The sequence below is a fragment of the Trachypithecus francoisi genome, unplaced genomic scaffold, assembly GCF_009764315.1.
Source record: "Trachypithecus francoisi isolate TF-2019V2 unplaced genomic scaffold, Tfra_2.0 Lachesis_group7, whole genome shotgun sequence".
Taxonomy (NCBI): Eukaryota; Metazoa; Chordata; class Mammalia; order Primates; family Cercopithecidae; genus Trachypithecus; species Trachypithecus francoisi.
The window spans coordinates 29,542,482-29,566,471 of NW_022681472.1; the positions used below are offsets into that span (position 1 = coordinate 29,542,482).

The 23,990-nt window shown below is 43.9% G+C and overlaps 1 protein-coding gene across 3 annotated transcripts in view; it reads left to right on the forward strand.

Annotated features, from left to right (window-relative positions):
• Window positions 1-5,082: 5,082 nt before the first annotated feature.
• Window positions 5,083-23,990, forward strand: part of LY96 (lymphocyte antigen 96) — a 46,762-nt gene continuing 27,854 nt past the window's right edge. For 2 of the 3 annotated variants that reach the window (XM_033202389.1, XM_033202388.1), the window contains exons 1-2: window positions 5,100-5,308; window positions 19,392-19,481. In XM_033202389.1, the coding sequence (XP_033058280.1) occupies window positions 5,197-5,308; window positions 19,392-19,481 (202 nt within the window). In that variant the 5' untranslated portion in view covers window positions 5,100-5,196. Of the gene's footprint in view, window positions 5,309-19,391; window positions 19,482-23,990 lie in introns of all 3 variants that reach the window. The other variant, XM_033202387.1, reaches the window with a different exon arrangement.

Here is a 23,990-nt window from a genome sequence, read left to right on the forward strand (position 1 = left end):
AGGAGTGGCCTAGCTGAGTGGTTTTAGCTCAAGCTCTCTCAGGAGGTAGCTGGTGCTGCTGTCATCTGAAGGCTGGGCTGGGGCATGAGGAACCCCCCGTGTCCAAGATGGCTCACTTACATGACTGAGAGTGTGGTACTAGCTCTTTGGCAGGAGGCCTCCGTTTCTCACCACATGGATCTCTCTTTAGTGCTCTTGCTTCTCCCAGAGTAAGTGATCGAAGAGAGTAAGGTTATACAATGTGTTGTGTGACCTACATGAAATTTGCACACTGTCATTGCACAATACTTTATTGGTTACACAGTCAGCCTTATTCGATGTTGGAGGGGATTCACAAGGACCTGTACACCAGGAGGCAAAGCTCATTGGGAGCTATTTGGAGGCCAGTCCCTGTAGTGTTCTCCCATTAAGAGGTACATAATGTTGTTTTGTCTCTTTGTGATGGTAGCAACCATTGATGCTCAATGCGTAAGTCCACCAATTCATTAGATGTTGAAAAATGGTTATATTCTATTATTCCCTTTTCACTTATTAGCTGAAATACTTCTAAAAATAGAGCTAAAAGCACAAGAAGGCAAGAGAAATTTGCCTCTCTCTGCTATTTGGTAACTGAGTAGTTCAGTTTGTATGGAAAAGTCAGGATAAATGCTTGATTCTGTCCTTTTATTTGCCAGTTTTAAAAATAGATTTGGTTTCCTAGCATCATCTGTTGATAAGTAGACTTAAACAATATGTTATGAGGCTGGGCACGGTGGTTCACGCCTGTAATCCCACCACTTTGGGAGGCTGAGGGGAGGATTGCTTAAGGCCGCAAGTTCGCAACCAGCCCTGGCGACATAGTGAAACCCTGTCTCTAAGAAAAAACTAAAACAATTAGCTGGGCATAGGGGTGTATGCCTGTAGTCCCAGCTACTTGGAGGCTCAGGAGGGAGGATCGCTTGAGCCCAGGAGTTTAAGGTTGCAGTGAGCTGTGATCATGCCACTGCCCTCCAGCCTGGGTGAAAGAGGTAGACCCTGTCTCACAAAAATGATAAATAAAATATTATGAGCTTATGGATTTAAATACATTAAAGTATTTCAACTTAGTGCAATTACTGTCTTACTAATGTTCATATAGTCATATGGATAGGCTAAATAATGGCACAAAATGTTCACTTCCTAATCACTGGAAGCTGTGAATATTACCCTACATGGCAAAAGGAATTTTGCAGATGTGATTAAATTGAGGATTTTAATTTGGATTGTGCTGAATTACCCAGCTGGGTCCTTTGTAATCACTGGGGTCCCTATAAGAAAGAGGCATGAAATCAGAGCAGAAGGTGATGAAGTGGGCCAGGCGCAGTGGCTCAGGACTGTAATCCCAGCACTTTGGGAGGCGGAGGCAGGCGCATTGCAAGGTCAGGGGTTCAAGACCAGCCTGACCAATATGGCGAAACCCCGTTTCTACTAAAAATACAAAAATTAGCTGGGTGTGGTGGCACGTGCCTGTAGTCCCAGCTACTCGGGAGGCTGAGGCAGGAGAATCACTTGAACCTGGGAGGCAGAGGTTGCAGTGAGCTGAGATTGTATCAGTGCACTCCAGGCTTGGCGACAGAGGGAGGCTCAAAAAAAAAGAAGAAAGAAGGTGATGGGATGATGGAAGCAGAGATTGAAGTATTGAAGTGATGCATTTTGAAGATGGAGAAATACAAGTGTTGTAGCTCTAAAAGCTGAAGAAGGCAAGGAAACATATTCTTCTCCTAGAGTCTCCAGAAGGAAACAGCTCTGTTGACACCTTGACTTTAGTACAGTGAAACTGATTTCAGACTTCAGACCTCCAGAACTGTAAGAGAATACATTTACAGTTTTTGTTTGTTTTTTGAGATGGAGTCTTGCTGTGTCGTCCAGGCTGGAGTGCAGTGGCGCAATCTCAGTTCACTACAACTTCCGCCTCCTGGGTTCAAGCAATTCTCGGGCCTCAGCCTCCGGAGTAGCTGGGATTACAGGCGCCTGCCACCACGCCTGGCTCATTTCTTGTATTTTTAGTAGAGATGGGGTTTCGCCATGTTGGCCTGGTTGGTCTCGAACTCCTGACCTCAGGTGATTCACCCGCATTGGCCTCCCAAAGTGCTGGGATTACAGGCATGAGCCACTGTGCCCAGGCTATGTTATTTAAAGCCATGAAATCTTTTTTTTTTTTTTTTTTGAGACGGAGTCTTGCTCTTTCGCCCGGGCTGGAGTGCAGTGGCCGGATCTCAGCTCATTGCAAGCTCCGCCTCCCGGGTTTTACGCCATTCTCCTGCCTCAGCCTCCAGAGTAGCTGGGACTACAGGCGCCCGCCACCTCGCCCGGCTAGTTTTTTTTTTTGTATTTTTAGTAGAGACGGGGTTTCACCGTGTTAGCCAGGATGGTCTCGATCTCCTGACCTCGTGATCCGCCCGTCTCGGCCTCCCAAAGTGCTGGGATTACAGGCTTGAGCCACCGCGCCCGGCCAAAGCCATGAAATCTTTTGGCAATTTGTTACAGCCATTATAGGAAACTAGAAACACCTATCTTTGGTCAGTGGAACCATCTTCAAATTGGTTATCTAATATAATAAAGTGTTTTAGGCTCATTTTGTACATTTTCTACCCCAGACTCCAAGGAGTGCTGGTTGCTTATAGTGGGAAATGGTATTTTGAGACCACTAAGGGTGTTCATGGGATTTTGCCTTTTTGCCTTTTAAATTTATTTTAAAATTGTGTTTTTTAAAGAATTTACCATCTTAACCAGTTTTAAGCATAGAGTTCAGTGGTGTTAACTATATTCACATTGTTGTGCAACAGATCTCTAGAACTCTTTCATCTTGTCAACCTGAGACTCTATGCCCATTGAACAACTCCCTATTTCCCCCTCCCCCCTTGGACTTTTGCATTTTTGAAAATGGCAGGGCCAACAGCCATGGCTCAAACCTGTGGTCCCAGCTGAGCCCAGGAATTTGAGGCTGCAGTGTGTTAGGATCACATTGGAGAATAACCACTGCACCCCAGCCTGGGCAACACAGTGAGACTTTGTCTCTAAAAAAATGGAAAGAAACACATTTCTGTTTTAAAATATTTTTACCAACATATGATTATTTTCTTCTTAAGTGTGCAGATTTTTAGCCAAACTTCCATGCCATTTTTGGCTACTAACCCTAAACTATATCCTATAAAGGATTTCAAGTAGCAAAATATCTAAAGGAATAACTGGCTTTCTAAAATGGAGTAAGAGTTTTGAAATGAAATACATGTCACAACAAAATGATGACATTTCATCATTAGGACTCAAAATGTTCTCTTGAGGTCTAGCTTGTTGTAGGTGAATGCATTATTAAGACTGGTGGAGTCCCTGCCCACAGCACAGAATTACAGCTAGTGTCCCCTGTTTGGGGTCTTATCTGGCCCTGTTGTGTCCTGTAACTAAACCTGCTGCTGAAAAGAAATAGTTCCCATGAGACTGTTCACTTCAGATCCATAGGTGCAGCTCTCTGGGCCATGACAATTTGATTTGTTGTTGTTATTGTTGTTTTTTGAGATGGAGTCTCGCTCTGTCACCCAGGCTGGAGTGCAGTGACATGATTTTGGCTCACTGCAACCTCCACTTCCTGGGTTCAAGCAATTCTCTTGCCTCCGCCTCCTGATTAACTGGGACTACAGGCACTTGCCACCACACCTGGCTAATTTTTGTATTTTTAGTAGAGACAGGGTTTCACTGTGTTGGCCAAGCTGGTTTCAAACTCCTGACCTCAGGTGATCTGCCCACCTTGGCCTCCCAAAGTGCTGGTATTTACAGAGGTGAGCCACTGCGCCCAGCCTGTTTGTTTGTTTTTGAGACCAAGTCTCACTCTGTCGCCCAGGCTGGAGTGCAGTGGCCCTATCTTGGCTCACTGCAACCTCTGCCTCCTGGGTTCAAGCGATTCTCCTGCCTCAGCCTCCTGAGTAGCTGGGACTACAGGTGTGCGCCACCATGCCTCGCTAATTTTTTTATTTTTAGTAGAGACAGAATTTCACCATGTTAGCCAGGCTGGTCTTGAACTCCTGACCTCAAGTGATCCACCCGCCTTAGTATCCCAAAATGCTGGGATGACAGGCAGGAGCCACTATGCCTGGCTGAGAATTTGTTTTATAAAGCAGGAGTCCCCATCCCCTGGGGGCCATGGACCAGTACCAGTCCATGGCCTGTTAGGAATCTGGCTGTGGCTTGTTAGGAACTGGGCTGCACAGCTGGAGGTGAGCAGCAGGTGAGCGAGCATTACCACCTGAGCTCCAGCTCCTGTCAGACCAGCAGCAGCATTAGATTCCCAGCGGGGAGCAGGAACCTTGTTATGAAGTATACATGCAAGGGATCTAGGTTGCATGCTCCTTATGATAATCTAATGCCTGATGATCTAGGGTGGAACAGTTTCACCCTGAAACCATCCCTCCCCATCCCCTCAGTCCATGGAAAAATTGTCTTCCAAGAAACTGGTCCCTGAGGCCAAAAATGTTGGGAACTGCTGGTATACAGAGCTGTGGGAGAGAAAAGCAATGCAGAGGGAAAAGGAGTTCCTGTCTGTTGAGACTTTCAGGGGGACCTAGGGACTGGTTTTGTTACAGTTGACTGGGAAGTGTCTTGTTTATTTTATTTTATTTTTCATTTAAAAAATTTTTTCGAAATGGAGTTCTGTTGCCCAGGCTGGAGTACAGTGGTGCCATCTTGGCTCACTGCAAACTCTGCCTCCCAGGTTCAAGTGATTCTCCTTCCTTAGCCTTCTGAATAGCTGGGATTACAGGCATGCGCCAATCACACCTGGCTAATTTTTGTATTTTTAGTAGAGATGGGTTTCACCATGTCAGCCAGGCTGGTCTTGAACTCCTGACCTCAAGTGATCCACCTGCTTTGGCCTCCCAAAATGCTGAGATTACAGGCGTGAACCACCGCACCTGGCCAAAGTGTCTTGTTTTATTTTTAAGGCTTTGATCACTCTCATTTACAGTAAGTGTTTGAAGAGTACATTCTAAATCATTTTTCTCTCTTCCTTTGCAGGAAGTGCTCAAATGTTAAACACACACACAAAAAGAGGAAACAGTTGGATAGGAACTCAGAAATCATGTGACTGATGACTAAGTTAAATCTTTTCTGCTTACTGAAAAGGAAGAGTCTGATGATTAGTTATTGATCCTCTTTGCATTTGTAAAGTTTTGGAGATATTGAATCATGTTACCATTTCTGTTTTTTTCCACCCTATTTTCTTCCATATTTACTGAAGCTTGGACGCACTATTGGGTCTGCAACTCATCCGACGCGAGTATTTCATACACCTACTGTGGTAAGTAAAACTGCAAAACAAATCATTGTAGCATCAACTATTTTGAGGGTAAGTTTTCACAAGAACCTTACACTGTTGTGGCTGGAACACAGGAAATGTCAGTGTGTTCCAGCTGCTGTGGTGGACGCCGCCACCAGGAAAAGCAATAGCTGGCAGCTGCCCCGTGAGAATCTTTTCGACCCCTCACAGAGCTCGCGAGTCTCTAAACTGTGTTGTGCTTGACCTCCAAGCGCTTCTGTTCCCTGTGTCATCTTTCTTTACCCTGAGCCCAGTTTTGGGTTCTGCCCAGTTTCAGTAAAACCGTCTGCTTCTGAGCTTTTGCCTCAGCCTTGACACTTACTAGTTCTTCTTCTTGAGATGGTAGAGCAGTCCCAGCTGCTTCCTGTAGTTGATTTCTGCTCCAAGCTGTGACTTTTGAGGGCTCTTGGAATCATCTCCCTAACTGGATGTAAGCCTGTTTCTGTCACTAGCTGTGTGACCTGAAGCAAAGTACTCCAGCCTTTTTAGCACTAAAGTGAAAGTGATTTTATAGCCTACTTGATAAGGGTGTTGTGAGGTGAAGTTTTTTAGCACAGGGTCACGTAAAGACAATACTCTTAATTTTTTTTTGGAGTCAGCCATACCCTAATGCTATTCACTGGCTGTATCACTGTCCGCTGCCCCAGCTGCTCATTAGCAAGCGTCCTCGGGTCTGAAGGCACAGTGTCAGGCCTGACAGCTGTTTTGGTTCGGTACTTTCCACCGTGCGGCTCACCATGGGTTGGCTGCCCTTTTCCACCCACTGGCACTATCTGGAAGGTTTAAAGTGGTGCTTCCCAAAATACCAGTTCTTTAAGATTCTTTTGGGAAAATAGGATCTATGGCCTAATCATCTGGGAGAGATTTACAGATGTACTTTGAGTTCTGAGAAGTTCTGCAGTAAAAGTACCTGTTTAACCACAACATTTTCAATTTCATTTGTTGTTTGTTTGGTTTTTAGTCTGGAGGGTATGTTAACTCTCTTGAGAAACATGCTCTGCCAAATGCTAATATAAAGTGACTTTCGGGAAATTGGGATAATTGCCACATGTGAGAAGGAGACTTAGGAATGTGGCCAGTCACACACCATGGCCTTTCTTCTCCTGGTGGGTTGCACTGAATTCCCTCTCAACGTATCTCTAAAATCTCTCCATGCTACAAGATCCTTTTGCATTCCGCTCTTCCAGCAAGGCTCCTACTCTACTTGGCCCCCACTTCCCTTTCCTCCTTTGGCCCTTTTGTACCATGTGCGAATTATGCCACTCTGTGTGTGTGTGCATGTGTGTGTGTGCGCGCATGCACGGAGTTTTGCTCTGTTGCCAGGCTGGAGTGCGGTGGCATGACTTTGGCTCATTGCAACCTCTGCCTCCCAAGTTCAAATCATTCCCCTGCCTCAGCCTCCTGAGTAGCTGGGACTACAGGTGCATGCCACAGCACCTAGCTAATTTTTGTTTTTTGTATTTTAGTAGACACAGGGTTTCACCATGTTGACCAGGATGGTCTCAATCTCCTGATCTCGTGATCCGCCCGCCCCGGCCTCCCAAAGTGCTGGGATTACAGGCATGAACCACCTCACCCGGCTTATGCCACTCTTTATATGATCTTTATGGATATAACATTTTGTATTATTATTTAGCTTTTAGTCTTTTCTTAACAATAACTCAATTTGTCTTTTAAAAACATTTCACATTTTATCATTTTTTATCATTTATTTTTGAGACAGGGTTTTGCTCTGTTGTGCAGGCTGGAGTGAGTGGCATGATCTCCACTAACTGCAACCTACACTTCCCTGGCTCAAGCCATCCCCCTAGCTCAGCCTTTCTAGTAGCTGGGACTACAGACATGTGCCACCATGTGTCTTGGTTAATTAATTAACTTGGCTAATTATTAATTAATTTTTTTTTTTTTTAGTTTCACTCGTTGCCCAGGCTGGAGTGGAATGGCGTGATCTTGGCTCACTGCAACAAGTGCCTCCCGGGTTCAAGCGATTTTCCTGTGTCAGCCTCCTGAGTAGCTGGGATTATAGGTGCCCACCACCTATAATTTTTGTATTTTTAGTAGAGACAGGGTTTTGCCATGTTGACCAGGCTGGCCTCGAACTCCTGACCTCAGGTGATCCGCCCACCTTGGCCTCCCAAAGTGTTGGGATTACAGACATAAGCCACCGCAGCTGGCCTAATTATTAATTTTTTTGTAGAGATGGAGTCTTGCTATATTGCCCAGGCTGGTCTAGAACTCCTGGGCTCAAGAGATTCTCCCACCTTGGCCTCCCAAAGTCCTGGGATTGCAGATATGAGCCACTGCACCTGGCTTAAAATTTCACATTTTAATCATTTTTGAGTGTTTGGCTCAATTGTATTAAGTATATGCACATTGCTGTGAAACCATCACCATTGGTTTATCTTTTTATTTGACTTTCTAATTTTTTTTTTCTTTGAGACAGTCTTACTCTGTCTAGGCTGGAGTGCAGTAGTATGATCTCAGCTCACTGCAACCTCTGCCTCCTGGGTTCAAGCAATTCTCATGCCTCAGCCTCCTAAATAGCTGGGATTACAGGCGTGCACCACCATGCCCGGCTAATTTGATTTGACTTTATGAAGGAGGATCTTCCTTCTTTCTCTCTGAGAAATCCTGTGGTCCTTTCCTGCTGCCCCACTGTCAAAGGGACTGTGGACAAGCCACTGGAATACACATCTACAGCAAGATGCTGCTTGCTGCCATCCCCACTGCCATATGTATGACTGCCTTCCCAGCCTGAGAGAATCCATCCCGCCAGGCCAAAAATGCATTACCTGTGGGAAGCACTGATTCCTCTAGGTACTATTGTGATTCTGCTAGGTACTATTGTGAGGGTGTTGGTGACAACAACCTCTGATTCACTGTGATGATGATCTCCATGAAAAAGCAGAGATAAATTTCCATTTGGTCAAGCTGCTGGGCATCTAAGTGTATAGTTTTTTAAGCACAGGGTCTTGCTCTGTCACCCAGGCTGGAGTGCAATGGTACAATCATGGCTCACTGCAGCCTCAAACTCTGAGGCTCAAGTGATTTTCCCACTTCAGCCTCCCAAGTAGCTGGGACGACAGGCCTGCACCATCATGTCTGGCTAATTTTCAAATTTTTTGTAGTGACGGAGTTTTGCCATGTTGTCCATGCTGGTTTTGAGCTCCTGGACTTAAGCAATCTCCCTGCCTCAGTTTCCCAAAGTGCTGGGATTACAGGCCTGAGCCACTGATTCAGGGCTACAGTGTCTTAATTAGTTCAGGTGCCATAACAAAATACCACAGACTGGATGGCTGAAACAACAAACATCTATTTTTTCACAGTTCTGGAGGGTAGAAGTCCAAGATCAAGGTGTCTGCATAATTGGGTTCTCCTGAGACCTCTCTCCTTGGCTTGCTGCTGTGTTTTGAATTTTGTGCCCTTGCAGACTCATGTTGAAATTTAATTGCCATTGTGATGATATTAAGAGGTGGGACCTTTAAGAGGTGATTAAGCCATGGAGGCTCTTCCTCTTGTGAATAAATTAATGTCATTATTGAGGGAGTAAGTTTCTTTTCTTTTTTTTTTTTTTGAGACGGAGTCTCGCTCTGTCGCCCAGGCTGGAGTGCAGTGGCTGGATCTCAGCTCACTGCAAGTTCCGCCTCACGGGTTTACGCCATTCTCCTGCCTCAGCCTCCTGAGTAGCTGGGACTACAGGCTCCCGCCACCTCGCCCGGCTAGCTTTTTGTATTTTTTAGTAGAGACGGGGTTTCACTGTGTTAGCCAGGATGGTCTCGAACTCCTGACCTCGTGATCCGCCCGTCTCGGCCTCCCAAAGTGCTGGGATTACAGGCTTGAGCCACCGTGCCCGGCCAGAGGGAGTAAGTTTCTTATAAAAGGACAAGTTTAGCCCCCATATGTCTCTTGCTTTTGCCCCCCTCTTGCCCTTTTGCTCCTCCACCAGCAGATGAGACAGCAAGAAGTTCCTTGACAGATGCCAGTACCTTGACATGGAACTTACCAGCCTCCAGAACTGTGAGAAATAAATTTCTGTTATTTTTTTTTTTTTTTTGAGATGGAGTCTCGCTCAGTCGCCCAGGCTGGAGTGCAGTGATGCAATCTCGGTTCACTGCAAGCTCCACCTCCTGGGTTCACAGCATTCTCCTGCCTCAGTCTCCCAAGTAGCTGGGACTACAGGCACCTGCCACTACGCCCTGCTAATTTTTTTGCATTTTTAGTAGAGATGGGGTTTCACTGTGTTAGCCAGGATGGTAAATTTCTGTTCTTTATGAGGTACCCAGACACCAATATTCTGTTATAGCAGCACAAAGTGGACTAAGACACTCGCAGCTGGCTGCTTTCTCACTGTATCCTCCCACGGCCTTTCCTCTGTGTGTGCACATCCCTGGTGTCTCTTTGTATGTCCAAATTTCCTATTCTTGTAAGAACACCAACAAGATTGGATTAGGGCCCATCCTAACAGCCTCATTTTAACTTAATTACCTCTTTAAAGGCACTGTCTCCAAATGCAGTGACATTCGGAGGGACTGGAGCCTCAACATATGAATGGGGACGGGGGAATGAGGACACATTTCTGTCAGTCCATAATATACAGAAATGACAAAAATTGGCTGATTTATTCTCCCAATTTTGGGAAAGGCAAAAAATGTGGGTGTATGAGTTGGTTTCCAGGGCCTTAGGCACATGCTCTCCTATGATCCCGAGTCGTTGGTCTCAGTTCTAATCTTTTTTTTTGCTACAGATGGTTAGAAAATCCAAGGAATTAATAGATTATTTAATGAAACCAATATTCTCTGAGAAGTTAGCATGCGCGTACTCTAGGAACGGAGGAGATAATTGAATTAACAACGAAGACAAAAGTCCCTGCCCTTATGGATTCAGTAAAATATTCAGCATGTCAGATGGTGGTAATTGCTGTGAAAGAAAAATAAGGCTGGAGGGTGCGGGGTAGAGGGTGCAAAGATGCAAAGGTAGAGAAGCTGGGGGGCTGCATTTTAAATCAGGATGGCCAGCCAGATGTGATGGCACTCACCTGTAGTATAGCCCAGCTACTCAGGAGGCTGAGGCAGGAGGATGGCTTGAGCCCAGGAGGTCAAGGCTGCAGTGAGCCATGTTTGTGCCACTGCACTCCAGTCTGGACAGCAGAGCAAGACCGAACCTCGCTAATTTTTAAATTTTTTGTAGAGACAGGGTCTTGCTGTACTGCCCAGGTCAGTCCCAACCCCTGGGCTCAAGCAATTCTCCTGCCTCGGCCTTCCAAAGTGCTGAAATTACATGCATGAGCCACCATGCTAGGCCTAAAACCTGTTTCTTTTCTTTCTTTCTTTCTTTTCTTTTTTTTTTTTTGAGACAGAGTCTTGATCTGTCACCCAGGCTGGAGTGCAGTGGTGCAATCTCAGCCCATTGCAACCTCCACCTCCCAGGTTCAAGTGATTTTCGTGCCTCAGCCACACAAGTAGCTGGGGCTACAGGTGTGCATCACCATGCCTGGCTATTGTTTTGTGTTTTTAGTAGAGATGAGGTTTCACCATGTTGGCCAGGCTGGTCTTGAACTCCTGACTTCAAATGATCTGCCCACCTTGGCCTCCTAAAGTTCTGGGATTACAGGTGTGAGCCACTACGCCTGGTCCTAGCTAATTTCTGTATTTTTTGGGATGGGATTTACTTTTTTGAGATGGAGTCTTTCCCTGTCACCCAGGCTGGAGTGCAGTGGCACGATCTTGGCCCACAGCAGTCTCTGCCTCCCTTTCTCAGTAGCAGGGATTACAGGAGTGTGCCACCACACAATTCTCCTGCCTCAGCTTTCTGAGTAGCAGGGATTACCGGAGTGCGCCACCACGCCCAGCTAATTTTTCTATTTTTAGTAGAGATGGGTTTCACCGTGTTGGTCAGGCTGGTCTCAAATTTCTGACCTCAGGCGATCTGCCCACCTGGACCTCCCAAAGTGCTGGGATTACAGGCGTGAGCCACGACGCCTGACCTGTATTTTTTATTTCTTTTTTTTTTTTTTTTTTTTTTGAGTCGGAGTCTCGCTCTGTCGCCCAGGCTGGAGTCCAGTGGCCGGATCTCAGCTCACTGCAAGCTCCGCCTCCCGGGTTTACGCCATTCTCCTGCCTCAGCCTCCCGAGTAGCTGGGACTACAGGCGCCCGCCACCTCGCCTGGCTAGTTTTTTGTATTTTTTAATAGAGACGGGGTTTCACCGTGTTAGCCAGGATGGTCTTGATCTCCTGACCTCGTGATCTGTCCGCCTCGGCCTCCCAAAGTGCTGGGATTACAGGCTTGAGCCACCGCGCCCGGCCGACCTGTATTTTTTAAATAGACACCAGGCTGATCTTGAACTCCTGATTTTAGGGGTTCAGCCTGCTTTGGCCTCCCAACGTGTTGGGATTACAGGCATGAGCCACCGTGTCTGGCCTTAAACCTGTTTCTGTCTAAGTCTTCTCCATCTCATCATCCACCTAATTCCTTAGGCCCCAGACCAGAAGTATCCTTAAGTATCTCTTTCCCTCACTTATTACATTATTGTATTAGTCATTCCTGTTTTCATGATCTTCAGATTCTATTCTATATCCAAGTGCTTCTCACTGCTCTCTAACACTCATGCCACATTTGTCTCTCCTTGGCCTCTACAAAAACCTCTTAAAATGCCCTCCCTCTGCTTCAGTTTTTGCCACCATACAATCTATTCTTGGCACAGAGGCCAGAGAGATCTTTGCAAAATGAAAATAAGTCAGATAATGTGATTTCTCCTGCTGAAAATCCTCCAGTAGTTTTTCACTACAATTAGAGTGAAATCTCAGCTTTGTACCAAGACCTCCAAGACTCCTCAGGATCTAGAGTTACAGTCAGATCCCACCCACTAGGGGGTCCTTCCCACAAGTTTGCCTCCCAGCTCAGATGCCATGTGCAAGCCCTAGGTTGACACCTGTGGTTCTCACTGGCTATAAATTGGAGGTTCCCATTTCTTGGGTTTGATCATTTATTAGACTAGCTCTCAGAACACAAGGAAACACTCACTTATGTTTACTGGTTTATTATAAAGGATATTATTAATACAAAGGATACAGACAAATAGCCAGATAAAAGAGATACATAAGGTAAGGTGCAGGATAAGGGAACCAGAATGTCCATGTCCTCTCTGGGCGCACCATCCTCCTAGCATCTCCACATATTCATCAACCCAGAAGCTCTCCTAACCCTGTCGTTCAGAAATTTTTATGGGGGGGGTTCATTATGTAGGCATAATCGAATGTTAACTCTGTCTGTAGCCCCTCTCTCCTTCCTGCAGGATGGGAGGTGGGGCTAAAAGTTCCAGGCTTCTCATCATGGCTTGGTCTTTCTGGTAACTGGCCCTTATCCATGAACCCACCAAGAGTCGCCATTAGAAAAAAAGACGCTGCTATTGCCCAGGACAGTCCAAGGAACTAGAAGCTTTGGGCAAGAAATTGGCATCAAACATCAAATGTTAGGACAAAAAAATTCTCTTACCACTCCCATTGTTCTGTAAACTACAGGATTTTAGGATCTCTGTGCCAGAAACTGGGGCAAAGACAAAATATGTATTTCTTATTATTTTACAATATCACAAATTCTGTATACATTTTATAGTTATTTTTTTTCTAGTTCTGTAAAAAAATGTCATTGGTGCCAGGCGTGGTGTCTCATGCCTATAATCCTAGTGCTTTGAGAGGCTGAAGTGAGAGGATCACTTGAAGCCAGGAGTTCAAGACCAGCCTGAGCAACATAGTGAGGCCCCATCTCTACAAAAAAATGAAAAAAAAAAATTCACTGGGTGTGGTGGCATGCACCTGTAGTACTAGCTACTCAGGAGATTGAGGTGGGAGAATCACTTGAGCCCAGGAGTTTGAGGTTGCCGTGAGCTATGATTGTGCCACTACACTTTATCCTGGGTGACAGAGTGAAATCCTGTGTCTCTCTCTCTCTCTCTCAACAACAACAACAACAACAAACACCATTAGGATTTTGACAGAGATTGCTTCAAATCTGGATCTGTAGAACACTTTGGATGGTATGAATATTTTAGCAACGTTGTCTTCCAATCTATGAGCAAGGGATATCTTTCTGGTTGTTTTCGTCCTGTTAATTTCTTTGATCAATTTATTTTGTTGCTTTTACTATACAAGTCTTTAACTTCCTTAGTGAAGTTTATTGTATTCCTCCTGGTACCATTGTAAATTGGATTGTTTTTCTAATTTGTTTTCCAGATAGCTTGTTATAATTTTTTTTTTTTTCTGAGGCAGAGTGTTGCTCTGTTGCCCAGGCTGGAACGCAGTGGGCATTCTCATGCCTCAGCCTCCTGAGTAGCCGGGACGACAGGCACCTGCCACCACACCTGGCTAATTTTTGTATTTTTAGTAGAGATGGGGTTTCACCATGTTGGCCAGGTTGTTCTCAAACTCCTGACCTCAGGTGATCACCCTCCTCGGCCTCCCAAAGTGCTGGGATTACAGGCGTGAGCCACCACACCTGGCAATATTAATTTTTTTGAAACAGGGTCTCAATCTGTTGCCCAGGCTGGAGAGCAGTGGCAAAATCTTGGCTCACTGCTGACTTGACTCTCTGGGCCCAAGTGATCCTCCCACCTCGGCCTCCTGAGTAGCTACAGGCATGCACCATCACATCTGGCTAATTTTTGTATTTTTTGTACAGACTGGGTTTTGCCATGTTGTCCAGGCTGGTCTTGAATTCCTGGACTCAAGTGATTCTCCTGTCTCGGCCTCCCAAAGTGATGGGGTTACAGGTGTGAGCCACTGCACCAGGCCTAATAGCTTGTTGATAGTGTATAGTAACATTACTGATTTTTGTAGGTTCATTTTATATCCTGCAATTTTGCAGAATTCATTTATTAGTTCTAACAATTTTTTACATTTTTATTTTCTGTAAAAATTTTTAAAGTTTGTAATAGAGACAGGGTCTTGCTATGTTGCCCAGGCTAGTCTTGAACTCCTGGCCTTATGTGATCCTTCCACCTCTGCCTCCCAAGGTGCTGAGATTACAGGCACGAGCTACCATGTCCAGCCAGCTGTAACAATTTTTAATGAAGTCTTTAGGGATTTCTATATATAAGACCATGTCATCTGCAAAAAGATAATTTTACTTCTTCCCTTCCAATTTGGATGCCTTTTTTGTTTTTTCTTGACTAATTGCTTTGGCTAGGACTTCTAGTACTATGCTGACCAAGAGTGGTGCGAATGGACATCATTGCCTTGTTCCTGATCCTAGAGGAAAAACTTTCAGTTTTTCACCATTGAGTATGATGTTGACTATGGGCTTTTCATATATGACCTTGCCCTCAAAGTCCTAGCCTATCTTAATGATATTTGAAATGCCTTTCAGGTCATTCTCCCATTGTCTTGATGTAGAAGAACACTTGGCTCCCTTCTATCCATACTAATTTCGTTATCGAATTTTACTATAAGTGGCCAAAAGAAGCCATGCAGCACCTTAAGCACTTTCCTGCGTATCTATTTCTTCTATCAGACAGTATAGATTCCTGCTCTTAAGTTCTACTTTTCACACAGTTTTAGGAAACAGACAAAAGTCTATCAAGTTCTTTGCAACTGTGTAGCAAGGATGGCCTTTATTGCAGTTTCCAGTACCTTGTTTTTCGGTTGTGTCTGAGGCCTCATCAGAATTGCCTTTACCTTCCACATTTCTACCAACATTCTGATTATGACCATTTAAGTAATCCCTAAGAATTTCCAGACTTTCCCTACATTTCTTCCCTTCTTCTGAGCCCGCATCAGAATTGCCCTTAATGCTCTGTTCATGGCAATATGGAATTTTTTCTAGCCTGTTCCTCCAAACTCTTCCAACCTCTGCCTATTATCCATTTTCAAAGCTGCTTCCATATTTTTAGGTACCTGTTACAGCAACACCTCACTACTCTGGCACCAATTTTCTATCTTCATTTGTTTTTTGCTGCTACAACAGAATATATAAGACTGGATAATTTATAATAAACAGAAATTTATTTGGCTCATGGTTCTGGTTGTTGAGAAATCCAACATTGAGCAACATCTAGCAAGGGTTTTCTTGCTGCATCATCCCATGGCAGAAGGGCAGAAGGCCAAAAGAGCACGTGTGAGGGGTGGGGAAGGAGGCTGTACTCATCCTTTTATCAGGAATCCATACCCACAATAACTAATCCACTCCCGCAACAACAGCATTCATTCATTCATAAGGGCAGAGCCCTCATGAACTGATCATCTCTTGGAGGTTCCACCCCTCAACACTCTTGTACTGGGTATTAAATTTCCAATGCATGAACTTTAGGGAATGCATTCCAACCATAGCAACACCTTATAGTTTTGACAGTCTGTTTTAAGCTAATGACAACTTAAATTGAATCACATATAACAACTCTACACTTTAGGAGTTGGAGACCAGCCTGGTCAACAAAGAAAGACTCCATCTCTACAGATTTTTTTTTTTTTTTTTTTTTTTGAGACAGTCTCGCTCTGTCATACAGGCTGGAGTGCAGAGGTGTGATCTTAGCTCACTGCAACCTCCACCTCCTGGATTCAAGTGATTCTTGTGCCTCAGCCTCCCGAATAGCTGGGATGACAGGCACATGCTGTGCTGACATGCCCAGATAATTTTTGTATTTTTTTGCAGAGATGGAGTGTTGCTATGTGGGCCAGGCTGGTCTTGAACTCCTGACCTCAAACCATCCATCTGCCTTGGCCTCCCAAAGTGCTGGAATTACAGGCATGAGCCAGCACACTTGGCCTCTACAATTTTTTTTAAATTAAAAACAAACCAAACCACACAAAAAACAGGCCACATGTAGTGACTTATGTCTGTAATTCCAGCACTTTGGGATGCTGAGGCAGGAAGATCACTTGAGTCCAGGAGTTCAAGACCAGCCTAAGCAACATAGTGAGACCTCATCTCTACAAAAAAATTAAAAAAAATAAAAAAATAAAAAAATAAAAATAAAAAACTTAGGTGAGTGTGGTGGTATGCACCTGTAGTCTCAGCTATTGGTAAGAGGATCACTTGAGCCCAGGAATTAGAAGCTGCAATGAGCTATGATTACATCACTGCACTCCAGCTTGGGTGACAGAGCAGACCCCTGTATTTAAAAACAAACCAACAAACAAAACTATTTCATTGGGCTTCTTGGATTTGTATTTCCATTATTTCCATTTTCTTCCCTAGATTTGGGAAGTTTTCAATCCTTCCTTCCTTCCTTCCTTCCTTCCTTCCTTCCTTCCTTCCTTCCTTCCTTTCTTCTCTCTCTCCTCTCTCTCTCTCTCCTCTCTCTCTCTCTCTCTCTTCTCTCTCTCTCTCTCTCTCTCTCTCTCTCCTCTCTCTCTCTTTCTTTCTTTCTTTTTCTTTTTTGAGACAGAGTCTTGCTCTTTCAACCAGGCTGGAGTACAGTGGCATGATCTCGGCTCACTGCAACCTCTGTCTCCTGGGCTCAAGTGATTCTTGTGACTCAGCCTCCCGAGTGGCTGAGATTATAGCCATTATTTCTTTGAATAAACTTTCTGTAGTCTGTTCTTTTTTTCTTCCACTTCTGGAACTCTCATAATGCATATATGGTTCTGGTTGGTAGTATCTCACCATTACTTTAAGTTTTCTTCACTCTTTTAAATTATTGTTTCCTTTTGCTCCTCTGATTGAATCCTTTTGCAGTGATCTGTCTCTGAGTTCACTGATCCTTTCATCTACTTGGTCTAGTCTGCTGCTGAACCCCTCTAGTGAACTTTTTTAGTTCAGTTATTGTGTTCCTCAGTTCCATGATTTATTTATTTCTTTCTTTCTTTCTTTCTTTCTTTCTTTCTTTCTTTCTTTCTTTCTTTCTTTCTTCTTTCTTTCTTCTTTCTTTTCTTTTGAGACAGCATCTTGTTCTGTCACCTAGGCTGGAGTGTAGTGGTGCAATCTTGGCTCACTGCAATCTCCACCTCCTGGGTTCAAGCGATTCTCCAGCCTCAGCCTCCCAAGTAGCTAGGATTACAGACACGTGCCACCACACCCAGCTAATTTTTGTATTTTTTTTCATAGAGATGGGGTTTCGCCATGTTGGCCAGGCTGGTCTAGAACTCCTGACCTCAGGTGATCCACCCGCCTTGGCCTCCCAGAGTGCTGGGATTACAGGCATGAGCCACCATGCCCAGCCTTCAGCTCCATGATTTCTGTGTGGTCTTTTAAAATGTTTTCTTTCTTCTTATTGAAGTTCTCACTACATTCATGTATTGTTCTCTTGACTTCAGTGAGCATCTTTATAAAAGGTATTTCAAATTGTCTGTCAGGTAAATCATATAACTTCATTTCCTTAGCATAAGTGAGGAAGATGTGTCTTGCTCCTTTGTTTGAAACATTTTTGCCTGATCTTTCATTTTCCTTGTTTCTCTGTTTGGCATCTGCACATTACAAAGCAGACATCTCTTTCAGTCTTCACAAATTGGCCTCACACAGGAACATAACCCACACCTATTGTTGTGGGAATCAGGAGGATGAGAGAGACCTCAGGGTAAAGCAGGAGGATCTTTATTGAATGCACTCAGACCCAGCAGACTTAACATCTAAAAACTGGGCCCAGAACAAAGACAGCACTTGACTTTTATACACACTTCTAAAAGCGGGGAGGCTAGCTTGAAGCAGGCTTACAGTGGCACGAAAGCAAGGATATAGAGGCAGAACAATTAATCAAATTGCGACAGGTTCATAACTCAGGATTACACATGATCGTTGCTATGCAACCCAGATGTCTGTTATCTAGGTTTTGTTCAAAAGAGCCTTGCAGTGGTTTATCTCATAATCTTCACCATGGTGCCCAGATGGCTATAGTTCAGGCCTGCTCAGGCTTATCATGACCTTCACTGTACTTCTTAAATAAAACAGAATACTTGAAGTTACTAGTTACAGAGAGCAAGAATCTATAAACTCATACCATAAAAGAAAGGAAAATTTGTTTTTCCTCTCCCTGTGTTGAGGGAGTGCTGAGCACATTCCTTTGTGTCCTAGCTTCTCAGATAGTGTTTATCAAGACTTTTCCCGGGGCTGGGCCTTGCCTGCTACTGCCTTTGAGATGAGTTGGCCTAATACAGAAAAGCTTCTTTCTTTCTCTTTTTAATTTTATTTTTATTTTTCTTTCTTTCTTTAATTTCCCACTTCACTATTAGCCTGGGGAGATTCTGGGGTCCTCTACCAACTCTTTCTCACTTCAGGGAGATGCAGGCAGCTGTGTTTTTTTGTCCACCTATTCTGTGCTGAGCCAGAGATGGGGTGGTGGAGGGAACTGTGGCATCTACCAGCCCAATCTGTTGTCTCCATTCCCCTGCCAGGCAGCTAGACTATGCCAGACCTGTCAGAGCTCTAGGACTGATGAGAAAGATGTAAGTGTTTTGGGATCCCCAGAGAAGTTGGGGTGCTGGATGCACGGATTAACTCTCCCTCCCCAGGAGAAAGCTGAGAACTAAGATTTTTCCTCTGCTCAGTCTGTGCTGAGCAGAGGGGAGGATCAATGATGCCTATCTGCCCAAGACACTGCCTTTATTCTCCCCTGGGTGGTAGACTGTGCCAGACTCATCGGAACTCAAAGACTGGCAAGACAGAAGCCAGTCCTCTGGGGAGCCCTCGTGAAAAAGTTGGGGTTCTGGACATGTGAAACAACTTCTTTCCTCCCAAGGGTGGAGCTAGGAGCTGGGGGTGGGGGGTCTCTTCCTGATTGTATAACACCACACCAGGGTAATAATCTCTGTTTAAAGAATGTCCCAAGTCTCCCTACTGGCTTTGTTGAATCTGGTTTTGAGTTCTCCTTGGGTGCAGGAGTCTTTCAATTAGTTTGATTTCTCACAAAGGGAATTTTTCTGTAAATTGTTGTGTTAGTGGAGGCAAGAAGAGTTCAGGGCTTCTGATTCTGACACGCTGCTGATGTCATTCCTCTGGGGAGACATTTTCAAGCATCATCAATTTTTCTTATTTTATGATTTTAATGCAAAATTAATCTTAAAAGGCTGATATCCAGAATACTATACTTATTGGAGATGATTTGTAGTAATTTATTGACATTATCTTTATTGCTTTTAGATAAAATGCAATACCCAATTTCAATTAATGTTAATCCCTGCATAGAATTGAAGGGATCCAGAGGATTGTTGCACATTTTCTACATTCCAAGTAAGTCCCAATTTTTGCTTTTATAGACCAATCAAAGGAGTTAAGAAATATCAATGATAAATGATTGTGTTTCAAATATACTTGTGTTCGTTATCTATTGCTATATAACAAATTACCATGATCTTTGTGGCTTAACACAGCGCACACTTACTATCTCATCATCTTTGTTGATCAGTATTCTGGGCATGGCTTACCTGTGTCTGCTTCAAGGTCTACCATAAGGCTACAATCAAGGTGTTTGCCAGGCTGGAGTCCCTTCTGAGGCTCAACTAGGAAATTATACTTCTAAACTCATGCAGCTGTTGTCTGTATTCAGTTGTTAGTATTCAGTCCCTTGATGGCTGTTGGCCACCGTCAGTTCCTTACCACATGGGCATTTTCAATACGGCTGCTTGCTTTTTCAAAGCCAGCAAGGGGGACAGTCAGCTAACTAGGCAAAATTCACAATCTTATGTAGCATAATCATGGAAGTAACACTCCATCAACTTTGCTGTGTTCTATTGGTTAGAAGCAAATCACTAGGCTAGCCCATACTATTGGGAGAGGATTACACAAGAACATGTGGGTAGAAATGGAAATAACTTCAGAAGTCCAATAATTTTACAGGTATATGCTTTGTCAATCATTAGCTATAAGTAATATTGGGTTTCCATTAGTGGAAGATCTGTGTGTGAGCAAGCCAGGACTTTAAAATTTTTTAAAGATGGTCTTTCTAGAGAAAAAGACAGTAATAATGTGATGACAGAAGGCAATGTGTTTTGTTTTGCTTTGTGTTGTGTCTTGGTTTTCCTCTCTCTGACTCTTCTTGTTATCAGCTTAGAAAAAACTAACACAGGTGGGGTGATAGCATGGGGCTATATCTCAATCTCTGTGCAGATACAAACCTTTTTCTTCTCCTACCAGTTACCCAACATTGCTTTTTGCCTGTAAGCTCTGGAATCCCAGAAAACTTTAGTTTTAATCTTTATCATCATCATTATCACCATATTCACATACTAGTTTAGATTTGGAGCTTGTTTTATATTAATGCTTTACAGAGTAGTTTTACATAAATAAGCTTAAACATTTTCCCCCTGATATTAGTTATCTGGCTTACCAGAAAAATGAAAAACAACAACAACAAAATTCCCAAAACTGAGAACCCAGGGTTGGTAGACAATAAACTTGTGTTTTAATTTTCATGATTCTAGTTGTTCAACCTGTTTTTTTGACACTCCGTATCTGCATTCATTTATTCACTAAAAAATGCTTAGTAAATTATAAGTATTGTGCTAGGCACTGTAAATTCATTGATAAGATATTCTCTCTCTCTCTCTTTTTTTCTTTTTTTTTTTTGAGATAGAGTCTCTGTCTGTTGCCCAGACTGGAGTACAGTGGCATGATCTCGGCTCACTGCAGTCTCTGTCTGCTGGGTTCAATCCATTCTCCTGCCTCAGCCTCCTGTGTAGCTGGGATTATAGGCACCCACCACCACGTCCAGCTAATTTTTGTATTTTTAGTAGAGATGGGGTTTCACCATGTTGGCCAGGCTGGTCTTGAACTCCTGACCTCAAGTGATCCACCCGCCTAGGCCTCCCAAAGTGCTGGGATTACAGGCGTGAGCCACCGTGCCCACCCAATAAGACATTCTCTTGAAATTCAGGAATCCATCAGTGCAATAGGAGAGACAGATGTGCAGATAGTACGGTATAAGTGAAGTGATAGGAATAGAGCTTAGTGACAGCACAGAGCAAAGGATGATTAACTCTATTTCCTCCAATTTCCTGGCCAAGGATAAAATAAATAAAGGTTTGCTTGGCTAAGGCTCTACAGTTTCTTCCTTTTTCCTGGGTTCTGTTTTCTGGTCTGTTGGCAGGTTTTACCCCTACACATTTGCCATAAAAGATGATTTACATAATGAGTAATCTCACTTTCAATTGAATCCCTTCCCCTTACACACAGGAAACAGGTTGTATCTTTCCAGGCCAAGATAATAAGACAGTACGAAAACATTTAGAGTTCTCTGAAAAGCAGACACTAAGAAGGAATTAGGCTAGAGAGTTCTTGGAGGAAACACCTGTGAACAATAAAGGAAGCCAGAGTAGGCTAGGAGAAAATTCAGATTGGGGTGCAGCTCTGATACCTTTGAAAAGAGAGTAGGGAGGAAAGAGAATTAAGTAGGATAACCCTCAGACCAGAATGCATCCCTGAGACACTCTTGGCCTGGGCAACATAGGGAGCCCCAGAGCAGAATGCCTGTCATAAGAGTCCCATGACAGGCGGGAGTAGTCTGGCTCTAGGGTCCTTGCAGTGCTGGATCATTATAGGAGTAGCCTATGAGAGGGTGGCCTCTGGCTGAGTACTGAGATAGATGTGAAGGTGCGGCAGCTGCAGACTCTCTGCCAGCTACTCTCCTCACAGCAGCTGCTTTTGAAGGGAAATTTGAGGAACACATCTCGATGGCCATCACAAATGTTTTATTATTTCTCACTAAATATGACATTTATGTAACAAATTATATTAATTCATCAACACAATAATTATTCAGTCACATTTTTATAGCGCAATTATGACCTGAGTTTCCATAGAATATACTATAATGTTGGTATAAAGTGTGAGGCCACATTCATGGAAATCAACCTTATTTTTATGGCCTTATTTCTACTTGAATTCAGAAGGAGATACAAGTACAAACTTGAACCAAAAATAGGTTGAGAATAGAAATGATATCTTTTGAGACGTCATAGCCTTGCTAGTAAATTATTTGTATATTATTAACTGATTGACAAATAAAACTGGAGCATAAGCTTCCTTTAAGGTTATTTCTGGAAGTTCCTGGAATTGTCTTTGGTAAGCTAAAAAACAGGCCTCTTATATACCACATGACAGCCACCATGTTTCTTTTCTTTTTTTGAGACGGAGTCTCACTCTATCACCCAGGTTGGAGTGCAGTGGTGTGATCTCGGCTCACTGCAGCCTTCACTTCTCAGGTTCCAACAATTCTCCTGCCTCAGTACCCCTGGTAGCTGGGATTACAGGAGCCTGTCACCGCGCCCAGCTGATTTTTGTATTTTTAGCAGAGATGGGGTTTTCCATGTTGGCCAGGATGGTCTCGAACTCCTGACCTCAGGTGATCTGCCCGCCTCAGCCTCTCAAATTGCTAGGATTACAGGCGTGAGCCACCGTGCCCAGCCCATGTTTCTTGTCCCTCACTCCAACACCCACATTGACATCCCTAGCCTGCTGAGCCACAAAAGTGGTGTCTCATTGTTGCCATTATTCATGTTCTTAACATGACCACAGGGGTGTCCAAGGCCAAGGAGTTTCTCACAACATAAACTATTGAGTTGTCAAAGCAGGACTTCCTTTCCTGGAGTTATTGAAGACTGGAATCATGCTGTGTTTCACGAAGAAATGGAAGAAGGTCCTTTGCCCTGCATTGTCACTGGACACCACAGTGGCACTGTCTTGTGCTTCTGTGTCTCTAGGAATTCATTGTGAAAACGGTCTTTCAACTTCTACACACAGCCCTGCTTTTGGAGAAGTTCAAGCCCAAGTCCATGGAGTAGGCCATGGAATCACTGTTTGAAACAGACCCCATGATATTCTTCTCCACACCCTACCCTGAAAGTTGAGAAATGAAGACAAATTAGGAAGGTTGCTGGTGCTTCAGGTTCAGAGCAATGAGGGCCTGCATGAAGGCAGCAAGGTAATGGGGATGAAAAGGAGGTTAGAAAGATTTACTAGGACTGGGAATTCTAGTGCCAATTTGGTGATGAAGAGGAGGAAATCATTTTTAGATCTGTTGGGTAAGATAACTGGGCAAAATTTGAGTAGAGATATTGAATAAATACATGGGATCACTGCTCAGGAGAAAGGTTGAGACTAAAGTTGATTTGAGAATTGTCACCTTATGTGGTACTTGGTCTGAGAGTGTGTGCAGACTGAAAATTGAGGAGAACTGAGGCTAGAACCTGGAGAAATCTAGGAGTCAATGAAATAGACTGAGGAGGAGGAGTCAGAGAGATTGGAGGACACCTGGAAGAGAGTGGTTTCACCAACACCAAAGAAGGTTTAGGGAAAGAAGCAGGCAGTTCTATTAAGCATAGCCAAGTTCAAATTAAAGTTAGAAAAGTTGTCTTTTGATTATGGTTATAATGAGTCATGGTGATCTTACTAGGAAAATATTTTCAGTGAGGTAGTGGTTGCAAAATTGTTTTCATTATGAAAAGGATTGTGCATCTTTTTTGGCCGGGCACAGTGGCTCATGCCTGTAATTCCAGCACTTTGGGAGGCTGAGGCGGTTGGATCATGAGGTCAGGACTTCAAGACCAGCCTGGCCAAGATGGTGAAACCCTATCTTTACTAAAAATAAAAAAAATTAACTGGATGCGGTGGCAGGTGCCTGTCATCCCAGCTACTTGGGAGGCTGAGGCAGGAGAATCGCTTGAACCTGGGCAGTGAAGGTTGCAGTGAGCCAAGATTATGCCACTGCACTCCAGTCTGTCTCAAAAAAAAAAAAAAAAAAAA